At 42.5% G+C, this 22,393-nt stretch overlaps 1 protein-coding gene across 1 annotated transcript; it reads left to right on the top strand.

Moving 5' to 3' along the window:
- Positions 1 to 1,081: 1,081 nt before the first annotated feature.
- Positions 1,082 to 17,514, top strand: LOC112229714 (V-type proton ATPase subunit S1-like protein). The gene is made up of 6 exons (XM_024395701.2): positions 1,082 to 1,275; positions 13,784 to 13,839; positions 14,045 to 14,121; positions 14,348 to 14,598; positions 14,792 to 15,086; positions 15,191 to 17,514. The coding sequence occupies exons 1-6, from the start codon at positions 1,175 to 1,177 to the stop codon at positions 15,455 to 15,457; spliced, it is 1,047 nt and encodes a 348-aa protein (XP_024251469.1). The 5' UTR covers positions 1,082 to 1,174; the 3' UTR covers positions 15,458 to 17,514.
- Positions 17,515 to 22,393: the final 4,879 nt, after the last annotated feature.

Below are 22,393 nucleotides of genomic sequence, written 5' to 3'. Positions count from 1 at the left end.
AGTAAACATAGAATTAATTAATGTATTCTTCAATGGCAAAGACAATCTACAAAAAACTTGAACAAAACATCCCTTATCTAACTGTTAAATTCTGTTATCTAATTTCTATAGAATATTCCTGGAGTTCCTATTTCATTTCCCAATAGGTATGTGAATAGCACCTTCCCGTACATATACGTGATTACACTTAACCTGTACATATTTCTATGTACCGTATTTGATCCACAGCATTTGATCCACAGTATTTGATCCACCGTATTTGATCCACAGTATTTAATACACAGTATTTAATACACAGTATTTGATACGCAGTATTTTATACACATTATTTAATACACAGTATTTGATACACAGTATTTTATACACATTATTGCTCATAACACATAACATAAATGTGAGAAAGCAGCAGAGAAATACAAATAACAAAAATGTGTCAGACAAATCATCCAACCATATCTTATTGACAGGAAATAGAATAAAAATAGAAACCATCAAAAAATTAGGACATTGAGTCATCAGGCCACTCGGGTTGTATGATCCACATTTAGTCCCTTAGCTGTTCAGCTGTTTCTATCATACACATATTCAGCCTCAGTGGACCATTTCCTCTGCCCTGGGCCTCCTGTGTTCACAACAACGCAGAGATCAAGTCAATTATTTCAGCTATTGTGGCAGTACACCCACTGGGGATCTAGATCATGCACTCATAGCTTTTTTTTGCCTCCCAGTAAAATAATGTTAACATCCTGTCCTGTCCTCCTACACAATCTGACCTTGACATTCCCAGGTGATTGTTTTTTTCCTCTCTTTCTCTGTGTGTTCATGTGTGTTTGTGTATGTTTCATGTACATTATTGGTCTGGAGTAGGTATATGGGGATGGGGGGGGGATAATAAGCCTGTCTATACTTAGGGTTTGCCTGCAGCTATGCTTGCATGAGAGAGGGAGAACGAGAGAGAGAAAAATAGGGAGGATGACAGAGAAGGGAGAAGGGAGGGAGAGGTGGAAGGGAGGGGCTGTGTGACTGTGTGAGTATGACGCACATTGATCTCTTCTCCTGCGTTGTGACTGGCTGCTACGGCTGTCTGTCAGTGAGCTAAGTGGCTGGCGATACAGGGAAGGAGAGCAGATAATGAAGCGGAGCTCACCAGCGGCAGTCTCCTCTCATTGTCTCAATGGCTGCACACGCGTTCCTCCTGCTCTCTTCTGCCTTGCTGTCTGCCCTCAGCCAGCCCACCCTGTCCTTTGATCAAGTGCCTGCACTCCTAGAGAGAAGGTAAATACCCTCTGTGATTTGGGAGAGAGATTGGGGAGGGGGGTCCAAGGATGCTGGGAGGCTGATGTGCAACAAGGGTCTTTCTTCCTCCCTCCCTCTCTTTCTATCTTTCTTTCTTTCTTCTTCCCTCTGTCTCCCTCCCCTTCTCTCCCTTCCTGTCGCTCTCTCTGTCTTTCTATCTCTCTCCCTCACTCTCTCCCTTCCTGTCTCTCTCCCTTCCTGTCTCTCTGTCTCTCTCCCTTCCTGTCTCTCTGTCTCTCTCCCTTCCTGTCTCTCTGTCTCTCTCCCTTCCTGCCTCTCTGTCTCTCTCCCTTCCTGTCTCTCTGTCTCTCTCCCTTCCTGTCTCTCTGTCTCTCTCCCTTCCTGTCTCTCTGTCTCTCTCCCTTCCTGTCTCTCTGTCTCTCTCCCTTCCTGTCTCTCTGTCTCTCTCCCTTCCTGTCTCTCTGTCTCTCTCCCTATCTCTACTTAAAACACACAAAGCATCACATCTGATAACGATGCTGCTGCTGTAAAAGCGTTGTTGAATCTGTGGTCGGATACTGTATGGTTGTGTCTATTTTAGCATGCATCAGGCATTTGTCATTGATCATACGGCTGTTGTCTGTCTGGCATGGAGCAGGTAAATAAGGCCAGGACAATGGAAGGCCAGGTAAATAAGGCCAGGACAATGGAAAGGAGGGGAGAGGAGGAACAAAACAAAGGGATGGGACAGAGGAGAGGAAGGGCTGGTCTGTTGGGCTCTGTTTACAGATGAAGAGAAAGAGGGGGAGAAAGAGAGAGAGAGAAAAAGAAGGGTGAGAAGGTGGATGCTACTCGGTCTTGTCTGCGTACACACGGTCCTGCAGGTCAGATGTAGCAAGATTAAATATTCAGAGGCCAAACCCAGGCAGTACAGACCTGTCTCTGAGAGAGAGAGAGAGAGAGAGAGAGAGAGAGAGAGAGAGAGAGAGCAAGAGAGAAAGTGAGAGAGCGAGAGAGGGCCTTTGTCAACACTGCTGCTAGGGGCTTTGACGTTGGGAAAGGTGCAGGAATCAATGTTTACCTCTGCATGGAATTTTTATCATTGATGGCAGAGAATGATTTTTCTTTCTCAGCACCACGCAATGTTGAGGCTTTATGCTTACTCTCTTGGAGATATACTTCATAACGTTACAGTTGTATTCACTATATAACAATTACAATCAATACTACATTCAGAACTACTGGTTGTTGTGAGGATTCTAATGGTTTTCTGTTGATATTCAGGGGGCGGCAGGTAGCCTAGTGGTTAGAGCGTTGGGCCAATAACCAAAAGGTTGCTAGATTGAATCCCTGAGCTAACAAGGTAAAAATCTGTTGTTCTTAACTGACTTGCCTAGTTAAATAAAATAAAAATATTTCAGATGTGAATATTTTGGCAATTTTCACTTGGCTCTTCAACTAAACAATTACCGGGACAGTATACTTATGTTTGTTTCCAATGAATAGTTTCACATACTATAGAAATGTTTACACAACCAGACAAAGACATTCTGTTTCGCTGTAATTGTATGTACTGTATATCCATGCTAAATGAGTCAATGTCAACAGGCTTGACTAATTCTTTGTTTTCTCATTGCTTTGACCATCAGCTACCTTAGTTGCATTCCTTTCTTCTATCTTTCAAAAGATAACGCTGCATCTTCAAAACAAACAGGAGACAATAACTTATATAGTTCTCCCATGTGTTTGTCTGTCTTACTACATACAGTATATTGGTTCCTCTCTGCTCTGCCACAAACTGAAATTCTGTTATATAAAAAGAACTGCCTTTAATTTCAAAGATCTATATTCACTGGCTAGAGGTTCATAGAGACGGAAGTGTACATTCAGGGGGAAAGTAGGATAGTAGAGAAAGATCCATATGAAAGGTACTGTAGAAGGGTAGCTTTAGAGTTTCAATAGGAATGTTATTAGCTAGACCAGGGCTCTACAACCCTGTTCATGTAGATCTACCGTCCTGTAGGTTTACAATTCAACCCTGTTCCTGGAGAGCTACCATCCTGTAGGTTTACACTCCAACCCTGTTCCTGGAGAGCTACCGTCCTGTAGGTTTACACTCCAACCCTGTTCCTGGAGAGCTACCATCCTGTAAGTTTACACTCCAACCCTGTTCCTGGAGAGCTACCGTCCTGTAGGTTTACACTCCAACCCTGTTCCTGGAGAGCTACCATCCTGTAGGTTTACACTCCAACCCTGTGCCTGGAGGGCTACCGTCCTGTAGGTTTACACTCCAACCCTGTGCCTGGAGGGCTACCGTCCTGTAGGTTTACACTCTAACCCTGTGCCTGGAGAGCTACCGTCCTGTAGGTTTACACTCCAACCCTGTTCCTGGAGAGCTACCGTCCTGTAGGTTTACAATCCAACCCTGTTCCTGGAGAGCTACCGTCCTGTAGGTTTACACTCCAACCCTGTTCCTGGAGAGCTACCGTCCTGTAGGTTTACACTCCAACCCTGTTCCTGGAGAGCTACCATCCTGTAGGTTTACACTCTAACCCTGTTCCTGGAGAGCTACCGTCCTGTAGGTTTACAATCCAACCCTGTTCCTGGAGAGCTACCATCCTGTAGGTTTACACTCCAACCCCAGTTGTAACAAACCTGATTCCGTTCATCAACCAGCTAATTATTAGAATCAGGTGTGCTAGATTAGGGTTGGAGTGAAAACCTTCAGGATGGTAGCTCTCCAGGAACAGGGTTGGAGTGTAAACCTACAGTAGGGTAGCTATAGACTCCGGACTAGAGCCATGTCCAACATCACAATACCTTTTAACTGATGAACATTCAACATGCCTGTTATCTTAAACTTACCTGTAAAACATACAGTACCAGTCAAAAGTTTGGACACCAACTCATTCAAGGGTTTTTCTTTATTTTTACTATTTTCTACATTGTAGAACAATAGTGAAGACATCAACACTATTAAATAACACATATGGAATCATGTAGTAACCAAAAAAGTGTTAAAGAAATCAAAATATATTTTATATTTGAGATTCTTCAAAGTAGCCACCCTTTGCCTTGATGACAACTTTGCACACTCTTGGCATTCTCTCAACCAGCTTCATGAGGAATGCCTTTCCAACAGTCTTGAAGGAGTTCCCACATATGCTGAGCACTTGTTGGCTGCGTTCATACTGATTCATACATTCTCTTTTTGTTCCTATTGTTTTACCTCTCTTATCAAAGTACTCATAAAACAGAGGACTATTTTCTGATGAACTTAATCTTGACCAGTAGCAGGGATCTGAATCCTGATCCCAAGCAGACTATATTTATCACACCTCCAAATCTGTCCTGAGGTCAGTTCTTAAGCATGTAAACACAGCCACCTGAGTAGCAGCAGGGGACCTTAGAGTCTCTCTAAACGCTTTAGTCTTAATCTGCTCTAATAGTCTATTATTAGTCATCACCTGCGCATACAATTAACGTATCAAAGACATGTAGGAAGGAGTAACGCAGACAGGATATTGGTGCTTAGTGATAATGCCTCCTGACCAGGATAACACAGGTTACAACCTCAACGAGGCTTCCCTGAATAAATGAAGGGTAAATAACACAGGTTACAACCTCAACGAGGCTTCCCTGAATAAATGAAGGGTAAATAACACAGGTTATAACCTCAATGAGGCTTCCCTGAATAAATGAAGGGTAAATAACACAGGTTATAACCTCAACGAGGCTTCCCTGAATAAATGAAGGGTAAATAACACAGGTTACAACCTCAACGAGGCTTCCCTGAATAAATGAAGGGTAAATAACACAGGTTATAACCTCAACGAGGCTTCCCTGAATAAATGAAGGGTAAATAACACAGGTTACAACCTCAACGAGGCTTCCCTGAATAAATGAAGGGTAAATAACCCAGGTTACAACCTCAACGAGGCTTCCCTGAATAAATGAAGGGTAAATAACCCAGGTTACAACCTCAACGAGGCTTCCCTGAATAAATGAAGGGTAAATAACCCAGGTTACAACCTCAACGAGGCTTCCCTGAATAAATGAAGGGTAAATAAGAGGCCCAGAGAGGTAGGAGACGCTGAGAGTTCATCGAGGTACCAATCTCCATCTCTGTAGAGCAGTGCTTCTGAACAGAGTCACTGCATTGGCAGAGCGGGCTTGTCCTGTTTACTGTTTGATGCATACCACACCTGCTCCAACATAGCCAACTCAGCCCAGTAGAGAGTGTATGTGTATCGTTCTGTTGTTTGTGTTATCGTTTATCAATGTATGTTTGTGTGTGAATGTGTGCATGGTATACAGTACATCTCCATGAATGTCTGTGTGTCTGGACAGGTGTTTGACTCTTTGTATATTTGAATATGCAGATGCTAGTGCGTATAGTTTATATGTGCCTGTTCCTTCTGTATGACTGTGGGTCCATGTGTCCCTGTGTGTCCGGGCAGGTAGCCTAGCGGTCAAGTGCATTAGGTCAGTAACCGAAAAGGCGCTGGTTTGAATCCTAAAGCCGACTAGGTGAGAAATCTATTGGTGTACCCTTGAGCAAAGCACTTTAAAGTAATTGCTCTGAATAAGAAAGTCTGCTAAATTACTCAAATATAAATGTGTGTCTGTCTTCTTGTGTTGATGAGTGCCTCTGTGAGGTGAGCCAAGGAGTGGCTGTGGAATAGCTTTGATTATATAAAGGGCCTGTTCAGCACTCGGGCTCCGTGTGACAGGGTCAGCCAGTAACAGGGTTGCAGCTGACCTGGCCAAACTGGCACAGGAACAAACGGCGGGGCTTACTTGCGTTTATATACAAACACTTGCAAGGCAGCCTCTTCCTGCCAGCTGAATCCTGGGTATTCACTCGTGTGTGGAGCTGTGGTGTTTAGGAAACCGGGCTGATGGAGGACCTATTAGTGTAGTTGAGGGTAAAATGAGGTCTTTAGTATCATTCGGCGCCGTAGGCCCCTGTGTTGATTTAGTTACATTCTATGCATATTGGGTGTAAATCAGATGGGATGTTTTAATTGAGTGGCCGTGTTGTTATGCGTCTGAGAACAGATACAGGTGATAAGTCACAGACGTCAACAAGCCTGGCACGCTATCACAGTCTCACATGCCAGGTCAAAATGCCAAACGGCACCACGGCACTACTAGGGCATGCACACATCAAGAATCCAACACATCAACTTCCAACATCATTATCTCAGCACCTCCATTTTAGGGTAAGCTCAGTCTACATTAGATCTACTGTAGCCTGCATCAGAGAAGCTAAACTCCATCGTAATTTGATTCATACACAGAACAGCAGCTTACTCTACATAGTGTGCGCAATGGAGAGGACCAAAGGGAGACTACAAGGGACACTATCGTCACAACAGTGGCGGCTGGTGGATGGGAAAATTGGAGGATGAGCTTATGGTAATGGTTGAAATGGGATAGAAAAGCCATCAAATACTTGGAAACCATGTGTTCATTATCATGACAGCCCATCCAATCAGAAAGTTCTGGGTCAATAAAGGCAACGGGGACATTAGGAAAAGTGCTCCGGGGGGGCAGGTAATCCAAAAGAAGGTGACCTTGCTTAATTAAGGAACATTAATGAATTACGCATTTGCGTATTTAATTATGTGTAAGTAAACGTGCGCCATCAGCAGCAGGGTGCCACTGTCTGCACAACACCGCCTGGTCTGAAAAGCATTGAGTTCATCAGTGATATTTTTTCTGTTTCTGTAAATGAAAAGGACAACACTTTTTGCTAAATAAATACGAAATAGCAAGATTATTTTCTTCTAAAAATGTTAATCTACAAAAAGGTAGAGAAACACCATGCTGTTGTTGTGCATCCCTATGTCTAAATAAATACCAATTAAATGTTCCTTAAGTTCATCAACTCTCCTCTGTTTGGAAACAAAACTAGACAATTAGGCTGTTGTATCCTTTCTGCAACCTCTGTGCATGTTTAGACATTGTAACTCTGCTTCCTAACATGTAGCTAGAATAAGATAAAGGAGGATACAAGATTAGACACATGTCATAGGGCAAAGAAGTCAGGAAATAGGCATGACAGGTAGCTCTTCCAATTGTCCCCAATGTGCATGGTCCTATTATCTACTGTTCTCCACAAATAGTGCACTTATTCTTTCCCCAACTAATCAAAGCCAGCTTGGTTGAAGCCTATGATTAGTTAATATGTTGAATCACATGTAGGTCGATTGCTTGGCTGGAACAAACGCCTGGACCCATACAGGCTTTTCGAGGATAAGAATAGCCACTCATGGTCTAATCTCTCTTCTTGTCATGCAGCTGGACCTGGAGAGCTCTCAGTGCATCCTGGTGTAACGGATGTGAAACTGCTAGCTTGGACCTGGAGAGCTCTCAGTGCATCCTGGTGCTCTCCTGGTGGTAACGGATGTGAAACTGCTAGCTTGGACCTGGAAAGCACTCAGTGCATCCTGGTGTAACGGATGTGAAACGGCTAGCTTGGACCTGGAGAGCTCTCAGTGCATCCTGGTGTAACGGATGTGAAACGGCTAGCTTGGACCTGGAGAGCTCTCAGTGCATCCTGGTGCTCTCCTGGTGGTAACGGATGTGAAACTGCTAGCTTGGACCTGGAGAGCTCTCAGTGCATCCTGGTGTAACGGATGTGAAACGGCTAGCTTGGACCTGGAGAGCTCTCAGTGCATCCTGGTGTAACGGATGTGAAACGGCTAGCTTGGACCTGGAGAGCTCTCAGTGCATCCTGGTGCTCTCCTGGTGTAACGGATGTGAAACTGCTAGCTTGGACCTGGAGAGCTCTCAGTGCATCCTGGTGCTCTCCTGGTGTAACGGATGTGAAACGGCTAGCTTGGACCTGAAGAGCTCTCGGTGCATCCTGGTGCTCTCCTGGCACTAAACTGTTTTTAACCCCAGATACGCTGCTCCTGTGTTCCACCCCTACACTAATCCTGATCCCTCAGTCAGGTGGGCTGGCAATGAGTTGCCCCTAGCCTGGCAGGAACTTCCCCTGGTGTGTCCACCTGACCTCCTGGAAGGATGCTAACTGATACTAGGTTGACCTTTTTCTAATCTAACGGATCCTGAAAAGCAACCCCTCTTGTCCCCGACTGCTAACAGCTCACTTCTCAGAACTAACTAAGCCTGTTATAATAAGACTAGTAATTGTCCTTGACTTGAGCAACAGCCCCACCAATTATATATGTCAAGTCCGAGCTTGCTTTACCTGGGCTCGGTTTCCCGATAGCGATGGAATTTAAGTTTACAAGTGTTTTAATTGTTCCTACAACGCTGAGTGCGTCGTTAGACCATGTGTCGATACTGGTAGGATCGAAAGAAAACCATCACTGCTCTCGAAATCAGCTTCATCCATTTAAATGTTATGTTAACATTACAACTACTCCACAATACTGACGACGGATCAGCCCCTAGAGAGATATTATCACCAATGGCTGCAAATATTGAGGCGGTTTATTATGCTTAAGAAATAATATTGCACTAAATCACAGATTGGGCACATCATTGCGCTGTTGTTACTCACCATGAAATATAGACAACAATTACAGACAGTAGCCTATTGGCAAAACATAACTCAATTGACTGAACATGGACTTGATTTCATTATGATTGAAACAATTTAGCCACATATGCAGTCATATCGGCTTCCATTTGAGGCAGATTTGGATTACTCACTTGTTTATAACAATTGCAAAGACTTTGGCAACTTTGTATTTGTAGTTAACTAACTCCGCTCTGCAGTTATCGGCAGTCACCGTCAGACAGATAAACTTCTTCATTCTATGTTTAGCAGAGATCTTCTGTGAAGAAAGTGACATGGAAGGGGGGAAGCATCTAACGACGCACTTAGCTGTTCTACTAGTGATCTTAGGGAGTCGGTAAATAACGAGCGTTTTCAAGTGCAAGTTTAGTGACGATGGTTTTAACGATGCTCTTAGCTCGCAGATTTAACGGTGCTACTACGAAGGTTCTAACGAACTTTGCTTTAAGATGCTTTTGGGAATCCGGGTCTGAGGCAATAGCACCAGAGCTCACTGCCTCAGACCATTTAACTGTTCCTGAACAACAGCGTTTGTTACAGCTCTCTAGAAATAGGGTTGGTAATCACTAGACCATGTCACACTGGGCACAAGTTGGTTGAATCAACGTTGTTTCCACGTCATTTCAACAAAACATATAAATGTGATGACATTGAGTCAACATGGAAAACTGATGGGATTTGCAAAAAGTAAATGAGACAAATACGTTTTTTTTTTTTCATCCAGCCTTTACCTAAATGCAATGAGCTGATTAAAATATTTGTTGGTTTTACTTTGAATTCACGTTAGATAACTCAATCAAATGTTAATCCAAACTAGACATTGAACTGTCATCTGTGCCCAGTGCCTTTCTGAACCCAGATCCTATAGTCTTAAGCCAGGTGGACAAGTGCACAGAGCCATGGCAGGTTACTGTCTGATAACAGCAGATTTTTTTATTTTTCTAGGCAAGTCAGTTAAGAACAAATTCTTATTTTCAATGACGGCCTAGGAACAGTGGGTTGTTAACTGCCTGTTCAGGGGCAGAACGACAGATTTGTACCTTGTCAGCTCGGGGAATCGAACTTGCAACCTTTCGGTTACTAGTCCAATGTTTTAACCACTAGGCTACCCTGCCGCTGTGTAACACAGACATGCCCAAGACCCGGGTATTAAATTCCCCAGATGGATAGCTACCCCAGAGGAAATGATCAGGGTAGAATTTTCTAAATAAAATATAATTTCTTCAAATCCAGATGATCAGGGTGTTATTAAACAGCCTCTCTGTCTAATACCTGGTAGTGTTCAGACAGTGAATTCCAACAAAGAGTAAAGGCCTATGTAAATGAACATCCCGGCTACTTCTGCACAACGTACTATAGGGCCCAATTCAGTCAAGCAAAGCAGAGGTAAAGGTTCACAAGAAAAAGGGCAACCAGTGAAGAACAAACACCATTGTAAATACAACCCATATTTATGTTGATTTATTTAAAATGTACTTGTATTTGCACTTTGTTACAACACTATATAGAGACTTAATATGCCATTTGAAATGTCTCTTATTTTGGAACTTCTGTGAGTGTAATGTTTACTGTTCATTTTTGTTTATGTCACTTTCGTTTATCTATTTCACTTGCTTTGGCAATGTTAACATATGTTTCCTATGCCAATAATTAAAGGCAAACCTCATAGCAAGTTCACTCACAATGTTTACTTTACACTGAGTTGTCAAGTGGGTTAAAAGCTACACTCAACAGTCCCTGCAAGCTATTCCTCTCACAGACATTGTCATTCGATATTGATGCAAAAACAACGTATAAAGTGCTTAAAATATAGGGCAAACCCTCGGAGTGAATCTGCACTGTGGTCGTTCTTTATCTATGCCTAAAAGCATTCCAGCTATTTATTTTACTTTTCCTGTTGAAAAACAATATCTCATGTATAAATATGGTAATGACTTAAGACTTAAGAGTACAAAAAAATACATGTTGAGAGAAAAATAGTGTTTGTTTTTTTATACCCAACGGCAAACTTCAAGGTGTCCATTCAATGAGTTGGTCTGATGGGTGCACTGTGATGTCATAGGCCTCCCCAGTGCTTGAGGAACAATAGAGGAGTATTAGAATAGCCCCCCACCCACACACTTTCATTTTTTTTTTTTCATTTCACTTTTATTTAACCAGGTAGGCTAGTTGAGAACAAGTTCTCATTTGCAACTGCGACCTGGCCAAGATAAAGCATAGCAGTGTGAACAGACAACACAGAGTTACCCATGGAGTAAACAATTAACAAGTCAATAACACAGTAGAAAAAAAGGGGAGTCTATACATTGTGTGCAAAAGGCATTAGGAGGTAGGCGAATAATTACAATTTTGTAGATTAACACGAGTGATAAATGATCAGATGGTCATGTACAGGTAGAGATATTGGTGTGCAAAAGAGCAGAAAAGTAAATAAATAAAAACAGTATGGGCATGAGGTAGGTAAAAATGGGTGGGCTATTTACCGATAGACTATGTACAGCTGCAGCGATCGGTTAGCTGCTCAGATAGCAGATGTTTGAAATTGGTGAGGGAGATAAAAGTCGCCAACTTCAGCGATTTTTGCAATTCGTTCCAGTCACAGGCAGCAGAGAACTGGAACGAAAGGCGGCCAAATGAGGTGTTGGCTTTAGGAATGTACCATGTTATGAGGATACCTGTACCACCCATTAAGATGAGCCTTTGTTCAGTAAATCAGGTGATAAATGAGTTGAAAAGGAGAGGGAGACTTTAAAGGAATTGGGTGCCTTAGTTTTGAAACCAGCCTGATCAGGTCTGGGTGCTGATCAGTTCTGGGTACTGACTGTACAGCCTGTCTGTAAGTTCACTGCATGCTGAGCAGAGGCAAGGTATTCAAACGCATAATCTAACCAAGTTCCCACACGCACACACACACACACACGGATTGAGATAAACCACTGGGGGTTTAAGACACAGACAGCCTAGCCTGCATGGTAAAGCTGGTCGTTATGGATAAATTGACAGAATTATCACGATAAATAGAACCATACGTTTATAACATTCATGTACACTTGTTACCCTACTTTTATATATTACCATACCATTAGCACTACTACGGGGCGGCAGGTAGCCTAGTGGTTAGAGCATTGGACTAGTAACCGGAAGGTTGTAAAATCGAATCCCAGAGCTGACAAGGTAAAAATCTGTCATTCTGCCCATGAACAAGGCAGTTAACCCACTGTTCCTAGACCGTCATTGAAAATAAGAATTTGTTCTAGTAAAATAAAGATAAAATACATTTTAAAAATACAACTACTTTGAATGTTGTTGCTAGCAATTGTACCTGTTACGTACGTTTAGAGATGAATTAGACCAAGGTGCAGCGTAGTAGGCGAACATCTTACTTTATTAAAAATGAACACTGAAAAAAAATATTTAAAAAAAATACAAAAGACCGTAAAGTTCTGCAGGCTACACAGCACCTATACAAAATCAAGATCACACAAGCTAAAGGTGGAAAAAAGGCTGCCTAAGTATGATCCCCAATCAGAGACAACGATAGACAGCTGCCTCTGATTGGGAACCATACCCGGCCAACAAAGAAATAGAAAAACTAGAATGCCCACCCAAATCACACCCCGACCTAACCAAATAGAGAAATAAAAAGTCTCTCTGAGGTCAGGGCGTGACAGTACCATTAGCCCATATTAGCAGACTTATTTCCTTTAAACTTCACATTTCTCTAGTAGACTATTTATTGGGATTATCGGTATTAGTAAAATGTCCTTGATAAATTGTCGGCATCAATCATTTTCGTCCCAGCTCTACTGCATGATCAGCCTGGGCAGGACAGGACAATACAAAGCTGACCAATCACAACTATACTGTCAAATGATTGTGTTTATCCTCTGATACTGCATGTTGGCCACAGCTAGTGTCAACGTTTGATAGTAAATAAAATAAGCTTTGTATTGGGGAGATATACCACCAGCCCCACCCATTACCAATGTGTAGCTGCCACCAGCATGCCAGCCTTTTGGCGCCAGAAAGTAGTGGTGGGGTAGAGGTGGGGTAGTGGTGGGGTAGAGGTGGGGTAGTGGAGGGGTAGAGGTGGGGTAGTGGTGGGGGAAAACATTTACACAGTTACATACTGGGATATTATTTTTGACGATATATCATATCCTTTTGACAATATCATATTTTCGCTAGTTGGCTGTACCTGCACCAAAACTCCAGTATTGTTCCTTCATAGCTCGTTGGCTGTACCTGCACCAAAACTCCAGTATTGTTCCTTCATAGCTCGTTGGCTGTACCTGCACCAAAACTCCAGTATTGTTCCTTCATAGCTCGTTGGCTGTACCTGCACCAAAACTCCAGTATTGTTCCTTCATAGCTCGTTGGCTGTACCTGCACCAAAACTCCAGTATTGTTCCTTCATAGCTCGTTGGCTGTACCTGCACCAAAACTCCAGTATTGTTCCTTCATAGCTCGTTGGCTGTACCTGCACCAAAACTCCAGTATTGTTCCTTCATAGTTTGCTCTCCATCTTCTTTTTAAATAGAGAAACAATTTGTTTTCAGCACTTTTATTTCCATGACTGATCTAAACATGTTTTCTCATGGCTCTCTCTTGTCCCTCTGCAGCAGACATCGTGAGCAATAAAATCACTGTATCGAATCGCAATACATATATAATCGTGAGAATTGCAATACATATCGTATCGCCACCTAAGTATTGTGATATTGTATCGTGAGGTCTCTAGCAATTCCCAACCCTACCAGAATGCTCAGCAGACATTGGCTATGATGATCTGGTTAGTGATCACAAGGTGAACTGCTGAAGGTATAGTATCGTATGGGGACATAGAACATATTGGTTGGCCACTAATAGTATAGCTTGCCTATATTGCCTTGTGCTGGTTTGAAATCTGCTCTGTCAACTCTGAGAAAATATGTGCACGGACATGTAGCTGCATCTTTTAACCACATTTGTCATTTTCTCTTGTCTTTACAGCACAGAAGTGGACTATGTTACAGAGGTCGCATACCCAGCTGTGAGAATCAGAGCGGGTAAATAACAAATCATGTCTCATGATTATGAGCCTGACGCAACCAAGCCTGTCTTAGACATGTTTATGCAGTATCGGTTTGAAAACTACTGCCCAAACACACAGCCTGAAGCATCAATGTCCATGTAGGTAGGCAGTGTATTTGTAAGCAAGTATATTTTAGCCAAATAGTATTTGACTGTTTTATTTGTGTTTCTGTGTGTCAGGTGGTATTGATGGAATGAGCTTGGTGGCTGAGGGTTATGTGCCCACTGAGGAAAGCACACTCAAAAGATTACTGAAGGTAGAGGTCTCTCTCTCTGTCTCTCTTCTCGCTCTCTTTCTATCCCCGCTCTCTCTGATCCTGTGCATCGTAGTATCACATCGCCCCCTAGGGGACACTGTTCAGATTCTCTACAGTTTGTTTTACTAGTCTTACTATTACTACCGTGATAACTATGTGTGTGGCGTTTCTTGTCAATCAATTATATGAATTGATCCAATCTCCCCTCTACCTCTCCTCTCTGCAGCGGGACAGCTGGCGCCACCTCAACCAGCATGGCCATGACAAAGGCAAGAGAAAGCTGCTCCAGTCCCCCATATTCGGGCCCTACTCTCCTCTGAGCGTGGCCTACAATGGCAAGACCTGCATCCTGTTCAAAGCCAAGCGTCTGGCCGTCCGCTACAAGAACCACACCTTCATAGACCTGACGGAGAAGACCTTCGGACCCAATGCCCCTGTGGACACCAAGGGATCCATCTGCACCAAGGAGAAGGCTACGTAAGTACTGTAAATCATGTCCGACCATGAGTTGTATCGACTGCTATGTAGTTATCAAAAGTTTAACTTATACATTCAATTAATGGAGGAAAATATTGTTACAATGAGATGAGTCCTGTATATCTCACTCAGGATCTACCTACTAAAGGCCCAGTCCTTTTCAATCAACATTTGAGTTTGTTTTTGTATACAGGCTATCACTGAAATTTGGCGATGTGGAGGACCTCAGGGGACTTGTTATCAGGTTGCAGATGTCCAACACGTTCTACGAGTCGGCAGGGCAGAACTGGTTCACCTTAGACAGCGTCCACATCCACTACAACTGGACCCATGAGGCTACATTCAATGCCAGCGAGGTGTACGCCCCCGCCACCTCCTCCTATCACTGCCAGCATGTCAGCAGTCAGCACAAATATGACACCCTCCTGGTGCCCAGCTCACACACTGACACCTCAGCTAACTGGCACATCACGTTTACTGACTTCCAGGTATGGAGCTTTGACTGTTTTTAATGACTGATTGAATTATCTATAAAAAAAACTTGTTTACTTCACCTTGTAATATTTCCTATTTCCTCTCTTCCTCTCTGCAGATCCAGGCGTTCAACGTCATGTCTGATAAGTTTGCGTCGGCCAGCGACTGTGCCACCTTCCTGACCCCAGCCATACTGATGGGCCTGGTGACCTCTCTGATCCTGCTGTTGGTGCTGGCCTACGCTCTGCACATGGTGGTGCACCTTAAACACATCGACCGCTATGAGGAACATAAAGCTATGGTGTATTTCCCACGCAGGCTGAGCAAAGCTCTAGAGCGTAGGGCCTCACAGCAGTACGAGCTACCTGACAAGAACTGCCTGTGAGAGTGGGAGGAAGAGAGAGGGAGAAGATGGAGAGTCGTGGATGCTGGTGAATGAAAGTGGGGAAAACTTGCACCCACACTGTTTTCCATGCTTCCAAATGTTTGTTTACTAGTGACAACTATTTTCACCTGTTGGCTTTTGCCTGTTCTCTATTATAAGACCAACATGTTAACAATACTAAGCTTTCACATTTTTTGAAGCATTAAAACTGTGTTTGTCTACCATCCTTCCTTTTTTCATTGACCTGAACCTTCACATTCATTTCCTGCCTAAGGTTATTGGATGTTAAAACCTCTTGATCGTGGGGTTGAAGGTCAGGAAGAGACCAGGGGCCCTGGAGGGACACAGTGTCACCAAGCTTTCACCTCAGCCAGGCACTGAAGCACCCGATTCAACAGTTAACGACTGCAGCTAACCCTGCCATCGTCCAACCCTGCTTAGGGGCCCTCACCCCTTAGCATAACTGGGCTTTGGTGTGTGGAGTCCCCACTCCCCATCCTAGCATTGACACATTGCCAAATTCATACCAATACAAGGAATCTTTTGTCGAATCTCATGGCATTTTCACTGAATTAGCACTCTGTCATAAATTGAATAAGGTCGTCTAGCACAGTGTTTCTAAAATGGAGTGTGAGGACCCACTGGTAGATCACAGACACATCTTACTGGGTTAAGATAGTACTTGAGCTGGAATCTTGTTTGTGATAATCTGGAGGGTATCTCAAGAATTCTAGAGGGTTTTGGTGGTTCATGTCACAAAACTATTTGGGAACCACTGGTCTGCACCTGGCTGGAGTGAACTAGATTGGTCACTGTGGCTCTCCTGAACCTCTGGGGTTTCCCACCCTGCCCCTGGCGTAGACTTTTGGGACTTGAATGGACCAGCCGCCAGTCTGAGGGGTTCGACTAACTAGCACAACATGGGTTAGCCTGGCAGGCGCTAATGGCTAACTCTCAACACTAAAGACTAAACATGGAAATAAGCTGCACAAGACTGCCCTTCTGAGGGCAATGAACGACGCGGGTCTATAGGAAGATGTCACTCACTGAGAGTCTGTGGAGTACGGACAAGGGAGGTGAAGGAGCTGCCAGCCTCGCTGCTGGGTTTTTGACTGCCAAAGTGAAGCTAAAGGATTTTCCATTACGCATGACAATGTGAACATGAGAAGTACAGTTACAATGTAAATAACAAATGAAAAACACTCAAATGTACAGATGTATCTCTCAGCTGAAGTTTTTTTTAAATATACAGTGTAATCAAGAAATACTACTAGGTACAGGAAGGCTATTCTACTACTGCTCATAATCACAAGGATATACAGTGCTGTAGATATGTTAAGGTCGTATGATCATAGCTGTTTACTATCTTCAGATGGCGCACAATTACATAGTTATCAGTTAAACATTGTGCTATGAGGATCGGTGACAGTATCAATGCATATTTGTTTTTTTCTACAGTATTACCATATAACACTGTCTGTCTTATAATTGTCTTGAACTGGGCCAGACATGACACCCTAGAAGTACAGTCCAGTTTGAAGGTAGATTCAGCAGTATGACATCATTGTCCACAGTGGGGCGACTTCCTGCTTCACAAACACAATAACAGATTCAAACCTGCCAATATTTCCCTGTCTGGGGAAGAGCCAATAGGGGCAGTCTTGGCAGATTATAATTTTGTTGTTGTTGATTTCTGTAAGCGGGATGTCACCCTGCTGGGTATGATGATGTCATATTGCTGAGTCTACCTTTGATCCAACTGTGACTTTCCAGTACAAATGTAAACATAGGGACGATACTTATGGAATGCCGTCCGTCCGCAAGTACATATAGAGGCCATTATACTCCAGAGACAACACTAGCAACCAGTAACAACATCAGTAACTCACTATTACAGAATAACACTCAGCATGACAGTAAGTAGATCTTACGATATGGCAGTTCTGTCAGTCTGTAGCAGTGTACTTTGGTCATAAATGTATCCTACAAACTATGAAACCAGTGGAGGAGGTTTCTCCATGGAACAATTTATGTAGTTTGATCAATAAACAATAATCAAATTAAATTGATAAGAGTCGCCTTGTTATGTCTGTTGGGTTATTTTGCCTTTACCACGGTAACGGAATTGCACTGAGACTCAAATTTTTCACTTTAAAATGTATGCAATACAAAAACCATTGATTTCAAGGTTTAACAAACCATACAACTATGCACAATGACTTTAAAAAAAACACATTTTACACAAAGAACTGTGCAGATGCTAAGATTGGTAACAGAATTTCAGTAAAATCTCCCTCATAATTATGGATATGAATGTCACTTTCTTCATGGTGATGTAGAGGTAGACAAATGTAGAAATATCCTCCTTTGCATATTTGGGTATTATTCTACACACTGGCTATTACTTTGGTGAACTCTGCCCCCAAACAAGAGCAAATTTGGTTCGGACCCAACCAAATCTGAACCAATCATAGACGTCTCTGTTTCACACGTTTGGACATCAAAGTACAGCACAGTTGAGACGAGTTCAGAACAGTACAGTAAAGTATAGTTCAGAACAGTACAGTAAAGTATAGTTCAGTACAGTAAAGTATAGTTCAGAACAGTACAGTAAAGTATAGTAAAGTATAGTTCAGAACAGTACAGTAAAGTACAGTTCAGAACAGTACAGTAAAGTATAGTTCAGAACAGTACAGTACAGTTCAGAACAGTACAGTAAAGTACAGTAAAGTATAGTTCAGAACAGTACAGTACAGTTCAGAACAGTACAGTAATGTATAGTTCAGAACAGTACAGTACAGTTCAGAACAGTACAGTAGAGTTCAGAACAGTACAGTAGAGTTCAGAACAGTACAGTAGAGTTCAGAACAGTACAGTACAGTAGAGTTCAGAACAGTACAGTAGAGTTCAGAACAGTACAGTACAGTAGAGTTCAGAACAGTACAGTAGAGTTCAGAACAGTACAGTAATGTATAGTTCAGAACAGTACAGTAGAGTTCAGAACAGTACAGTACAGTAGAGTTCAGAACAGTACAGTAGAGTTCAGAACAGTACAGTAATGTATAGTTCAGAACAGTACAGTAATGTATAGTTCAGTACAGTACAGGGTACTCAACTCCAGTGTATTGTACTCTACTGTACTGTCCTGCACTATACTAAACTTTTAAAACTTTCCTCTACTGTACTCTACTGTACTGTACTAAACTGTGCACTTCAAACCTGTGAAACATAGACGTCTATGATTGATTCAGATTTGGTCAGGTCCGGACTGGACCAACCTGAATGTCTATGTTTGGTCCAGATCAAGGCCGGTCTGGACATCTGTAGACATCTGTCGACATCTGTAGACATCTGTCGACATCTGTCGACATCTGTCGACATCTGTCGACATCTGTAGATGTTGAAATGAAAGCCCTTCTGGTGTCAGTGGGTGCTCAGTGGGTAAGGATGCTGGTTACAGTAAATGGAAAGAGAGGGGGCTCATGGGTAGATGTCAGTAAGAGCTGGGGGAGGTGACATTAACAGGAGAGATAGAAAGGCAAAGAGAGAGAGATAGAGGGAGAGAGAGCGAGAGAGAGAGAGAGGGAGAGAGAGATAGATGGAGTGAGAGAGAGAGAGAGAGGGAGGGAGGGAGGGAGGGAGGGAGGGAGAGAGAGAGAGAGAGATGGAGGGAGAGAGAGAAAGAGGGAAAGAGAGGGGTTGTCAAAACTGTTTTCACACTTGCTTTGACCACCAGTGGACCGAAAGAAAAAGAAAACAGTTAGCAGAACATAACACTATGCCAGTATGCAGAACATAACACTATGCCAGTATGCAGAACATAACAGTATGCCAGTATGCAGAACATAACACTATGCCAGTATGCAGAACATAACACTATGCCAGTATGCAGAACATAACACTATGCCAGTATGCAGAACATAACAGTATGCCAGTATGCAGAACATAACAGTATGCCAGTATGCAGAACATAACACTATGCCAGTATGCAGAACATAACACTATGCCAGTATGCAGAACATAACACTATGCCAGTATGCAGAACATAACACTATGCCAGTATGCAGAACATAACACTATGCCAGTATGCAGAACATAACACTATGCCAGTATGCAGAACATAACAGTGTGCCAGTTAGCGGAACATAACAGTGTGCCAGTATGCAGAACATAACACTATGCCAGTATGCAGAACATAACACTATGCCAGTATGCAGAACATAACAGTATGCCAGTATGCAGAACATAACACTATGCCAGTATGCAGAACATAACAGTGTGCCAGTTAGCGGAACATAACAGTGTGCCAGTATGCAGAACATAACACTATGCCAGTATGCAGAACATAACACTATGCCAGTATGCAGAACATAACACTATGCCAGTATGCAGAACATAACAGTGTGCCAGTTAGCGGAACATAACAGTATGCCAGTTAGCAGAACATAACAGTATGCCAGTTAGCAGAACATAACAGTATGCCAGTATGCAGAACATAACAGTATGCCAGTTAGCAGAACATAACAGTATGCCAGTTAGCAGAACATAACAGTATGCCAGTATGCAGAACATAACAGTATGCCAGTTAGCAGAACATAACAGTATGCCAGTTAGCAGAACATAACAGTATGCCAGTTAGCAGAACATAACAGTATGCCAGTTAGCAGAACATAACAGTGTGCCAGTATGCAGAACATAACAGTGTGCCAGTTAGCAGAACATAACAGTATGCCAGTTAGCAGAACATAACAGTGTGCCAGTTAGCGGAACATAACAGTATGCCAGTTAGCAGAACATAACAGTATGCCAGTTAGCAGAACATAACAGTATGCCAGTATGCAGAACATAACAGTATGCCAGTTAGCAGAACATAACAGTATGCCAGTTAGCAGAACATAACAGTATGCCAGTATGCAGAACATAACAGTATGCCAGTTAGCAGAACATAACAGTATGCCAGTTAGCAGAACATAACAGTATGCCAGTTAGCAGAACATAACAGTATGCCAGTTAGCAGAACATAACAGTGTGCCAGTATGCAGAACATAACAGTGTGCCAGTTAGCAGAACATAACAGTATGCCAGTTAGCAGAACATAACAGTGTGCCAGTTAGCGGAACATAACAGTATGCCAGTTAGCAGAACATAACAGTATGCCAGTTAGCAGAACATAACAGTATGCCAGTATGCAGAACATAACAGTATGCCAGTTAGCAGAACATAACAGTATGCCAGTATGCAGAACATAACAGTATGCCAGTTAGCAGAACATAACAGTATGCCAGTTAGCAGAACATAACAGTATGCCAGTTAGCAGATCATAACAGTATGCCAGTGGACTGTAGCAGCTAGCAGGTGACAACTGTGGTTTGTGACTACTACGATTTCCAATTTTAGCCAATTGAATTGCAGTAATTCTGTTACTGGTTTGTGGGAAATTATTTTACCAATTTCGTTTAAAAAAATAAAAATTCATAAACAAAATAGATATCAGTAAAAACACAATATAACTAATTGTTACTTCTCTGAACTTTCATTATCCTCCCTCCTCATGAGAAATGTGAAAATATCTTAAAGATTTGCAGGATTTTGGTAACAGAATTTGAAGGCTAAGGGCAATGTCTCAAACTTACAGAAGGCAAATACTAAATATAAGTCTGTATTATTTGGCAGGGGTCTTTACTTCAACATGGTTGTGTTTTGATATATTTCTAATACCTTTTAAGACTTTTTCTGGTAGATGTTTTCAAAGACCCCTTTTCCATCTGACCAGAAATGAAAGCACTTTCTAATTTCTAATATTTAAGATAGAACATATTGAAAATGTATCTATGCCTTCATTTCTTAAAAGTATAGACTCTTAGCTTTCATTTGACACCTAATTTGACATGTTCCTATGAACTTCCCATGTTGGTGCTCATGGATCATTTTACATGCCCCTTTTTGCTTCATTGTCTCTTTTACATGCAATACTACAAGGGGATTCAAGTTGTATTTTCTAATAATTCAGTCATCAAAATATTGTAATTCACTCATCACATCAAGGGGCTTACTCCTGTCTATTAGAATGTGTTTCAGAAATCAAAATGTTTTGCATTTAATTTAATGATCTGGCCTGCCTTGAAGTGTATAACTCTCCTCAGTCCAAAGCCTTCAACCCCTCAACCTCATACCTCAATGCATTGTCAGATCTGTCACTCTGTCCCCTCCGGCGCGCCATCTGCTCTCTCCTCTCACCTGATGGGTCATCGCCTCTCGCAGGGACAGTTTACTTGTGGGCAGCTGACCAATGACAGGCCTGCCTATTCAAATGTTCAGAGGACAAGTATGATAAAACCATTACGTGATGGCTTCCTTGAACACACACAGTTTGACATAATTGCTTGTGGTGAGATACCTGGTAGCCTAAAATATAAGTAGCCTTCTGATAGCCTAAAATGTACTTATCCCTCTCTCTCACCATGTATGTGTCTGTGTCTGTGTGTGTGTTATCGGATAATAAGAAAAGCTATCTGGTATTATCATTAAAAGATGCAGATTTTATGGATAACATCAGCTAAATAAATGTTAAGAGACATGCACAGGGAAGATCTAAATTACATACTCCACACGTCCTCTCTCCTCGTCTCCTTCTCAAAACCCATTGGAGGAGAAGGCCAGAGGGGCGGGCCTCTTGCTTGGAGACGAGGAGAGAGGACTCGAAGAGTATGCAATTGAGATTTCCCCTCTGACTCATAGGACTCTGACTAAGAACAGACACACTTTATTGACCAAAACAATGGTCAGTAAACCACATAGACCAGACCCCGCTGCTATCGCACTGGTGCCTATAGGAGAGCCACCCCCTTACGCATTCTTAATTTATCCACCTATCTTTAACCGTACAGTAGATGGCGACAAACAGGGACCCAAAAAAGAAAACGTCTAATAACGAGA

This window comes from Oncorhynchus tshawytscha, linkage group LG22, assembly GCF_018296145.1.
Source record: "Oncorhynchus tshawytscha isolate Ot180627B linkage group LG22, Otsh_v2.0, whole genome shotgun sequence".
NCBI lineage: Eukaryota > Metazoa > Chordata > Actinopteri > Salmoniformes > Salmonidae > Oncorhynchus > Oncorhynchus tshawytscha.
Note: the sequence above shows the minus strand (reverse complement) of the source record. Positions and strands in the feature narration are given on the sequence as shown.

Excerpts from the sequence above, each read along its gene's own strand:
- LOC112229714 (XM_024395701.2), top strand. The coding sequence starts at position 1,175 with ATGGCTGCACACGCGTTCCTCCTGCTCTCTTCTGCCTTGCTGTCTGCC. Across the intron at positions 1,276-13,783 it reads CCTGCACTCCTAGAGAGAAG|CACAGAAGTGGACTATGTTA; the intron begins GTAAATACCCTC and ends TTGTCTTTACAG. Across the intron at positions 14,122-14,347 it reads CACTCAAAAGATTACTGAAG|CGGGACAGCTGGCGCCACCT; the intron begins GTAGAGGTCTCT and ends TCCTCTCTGCAG.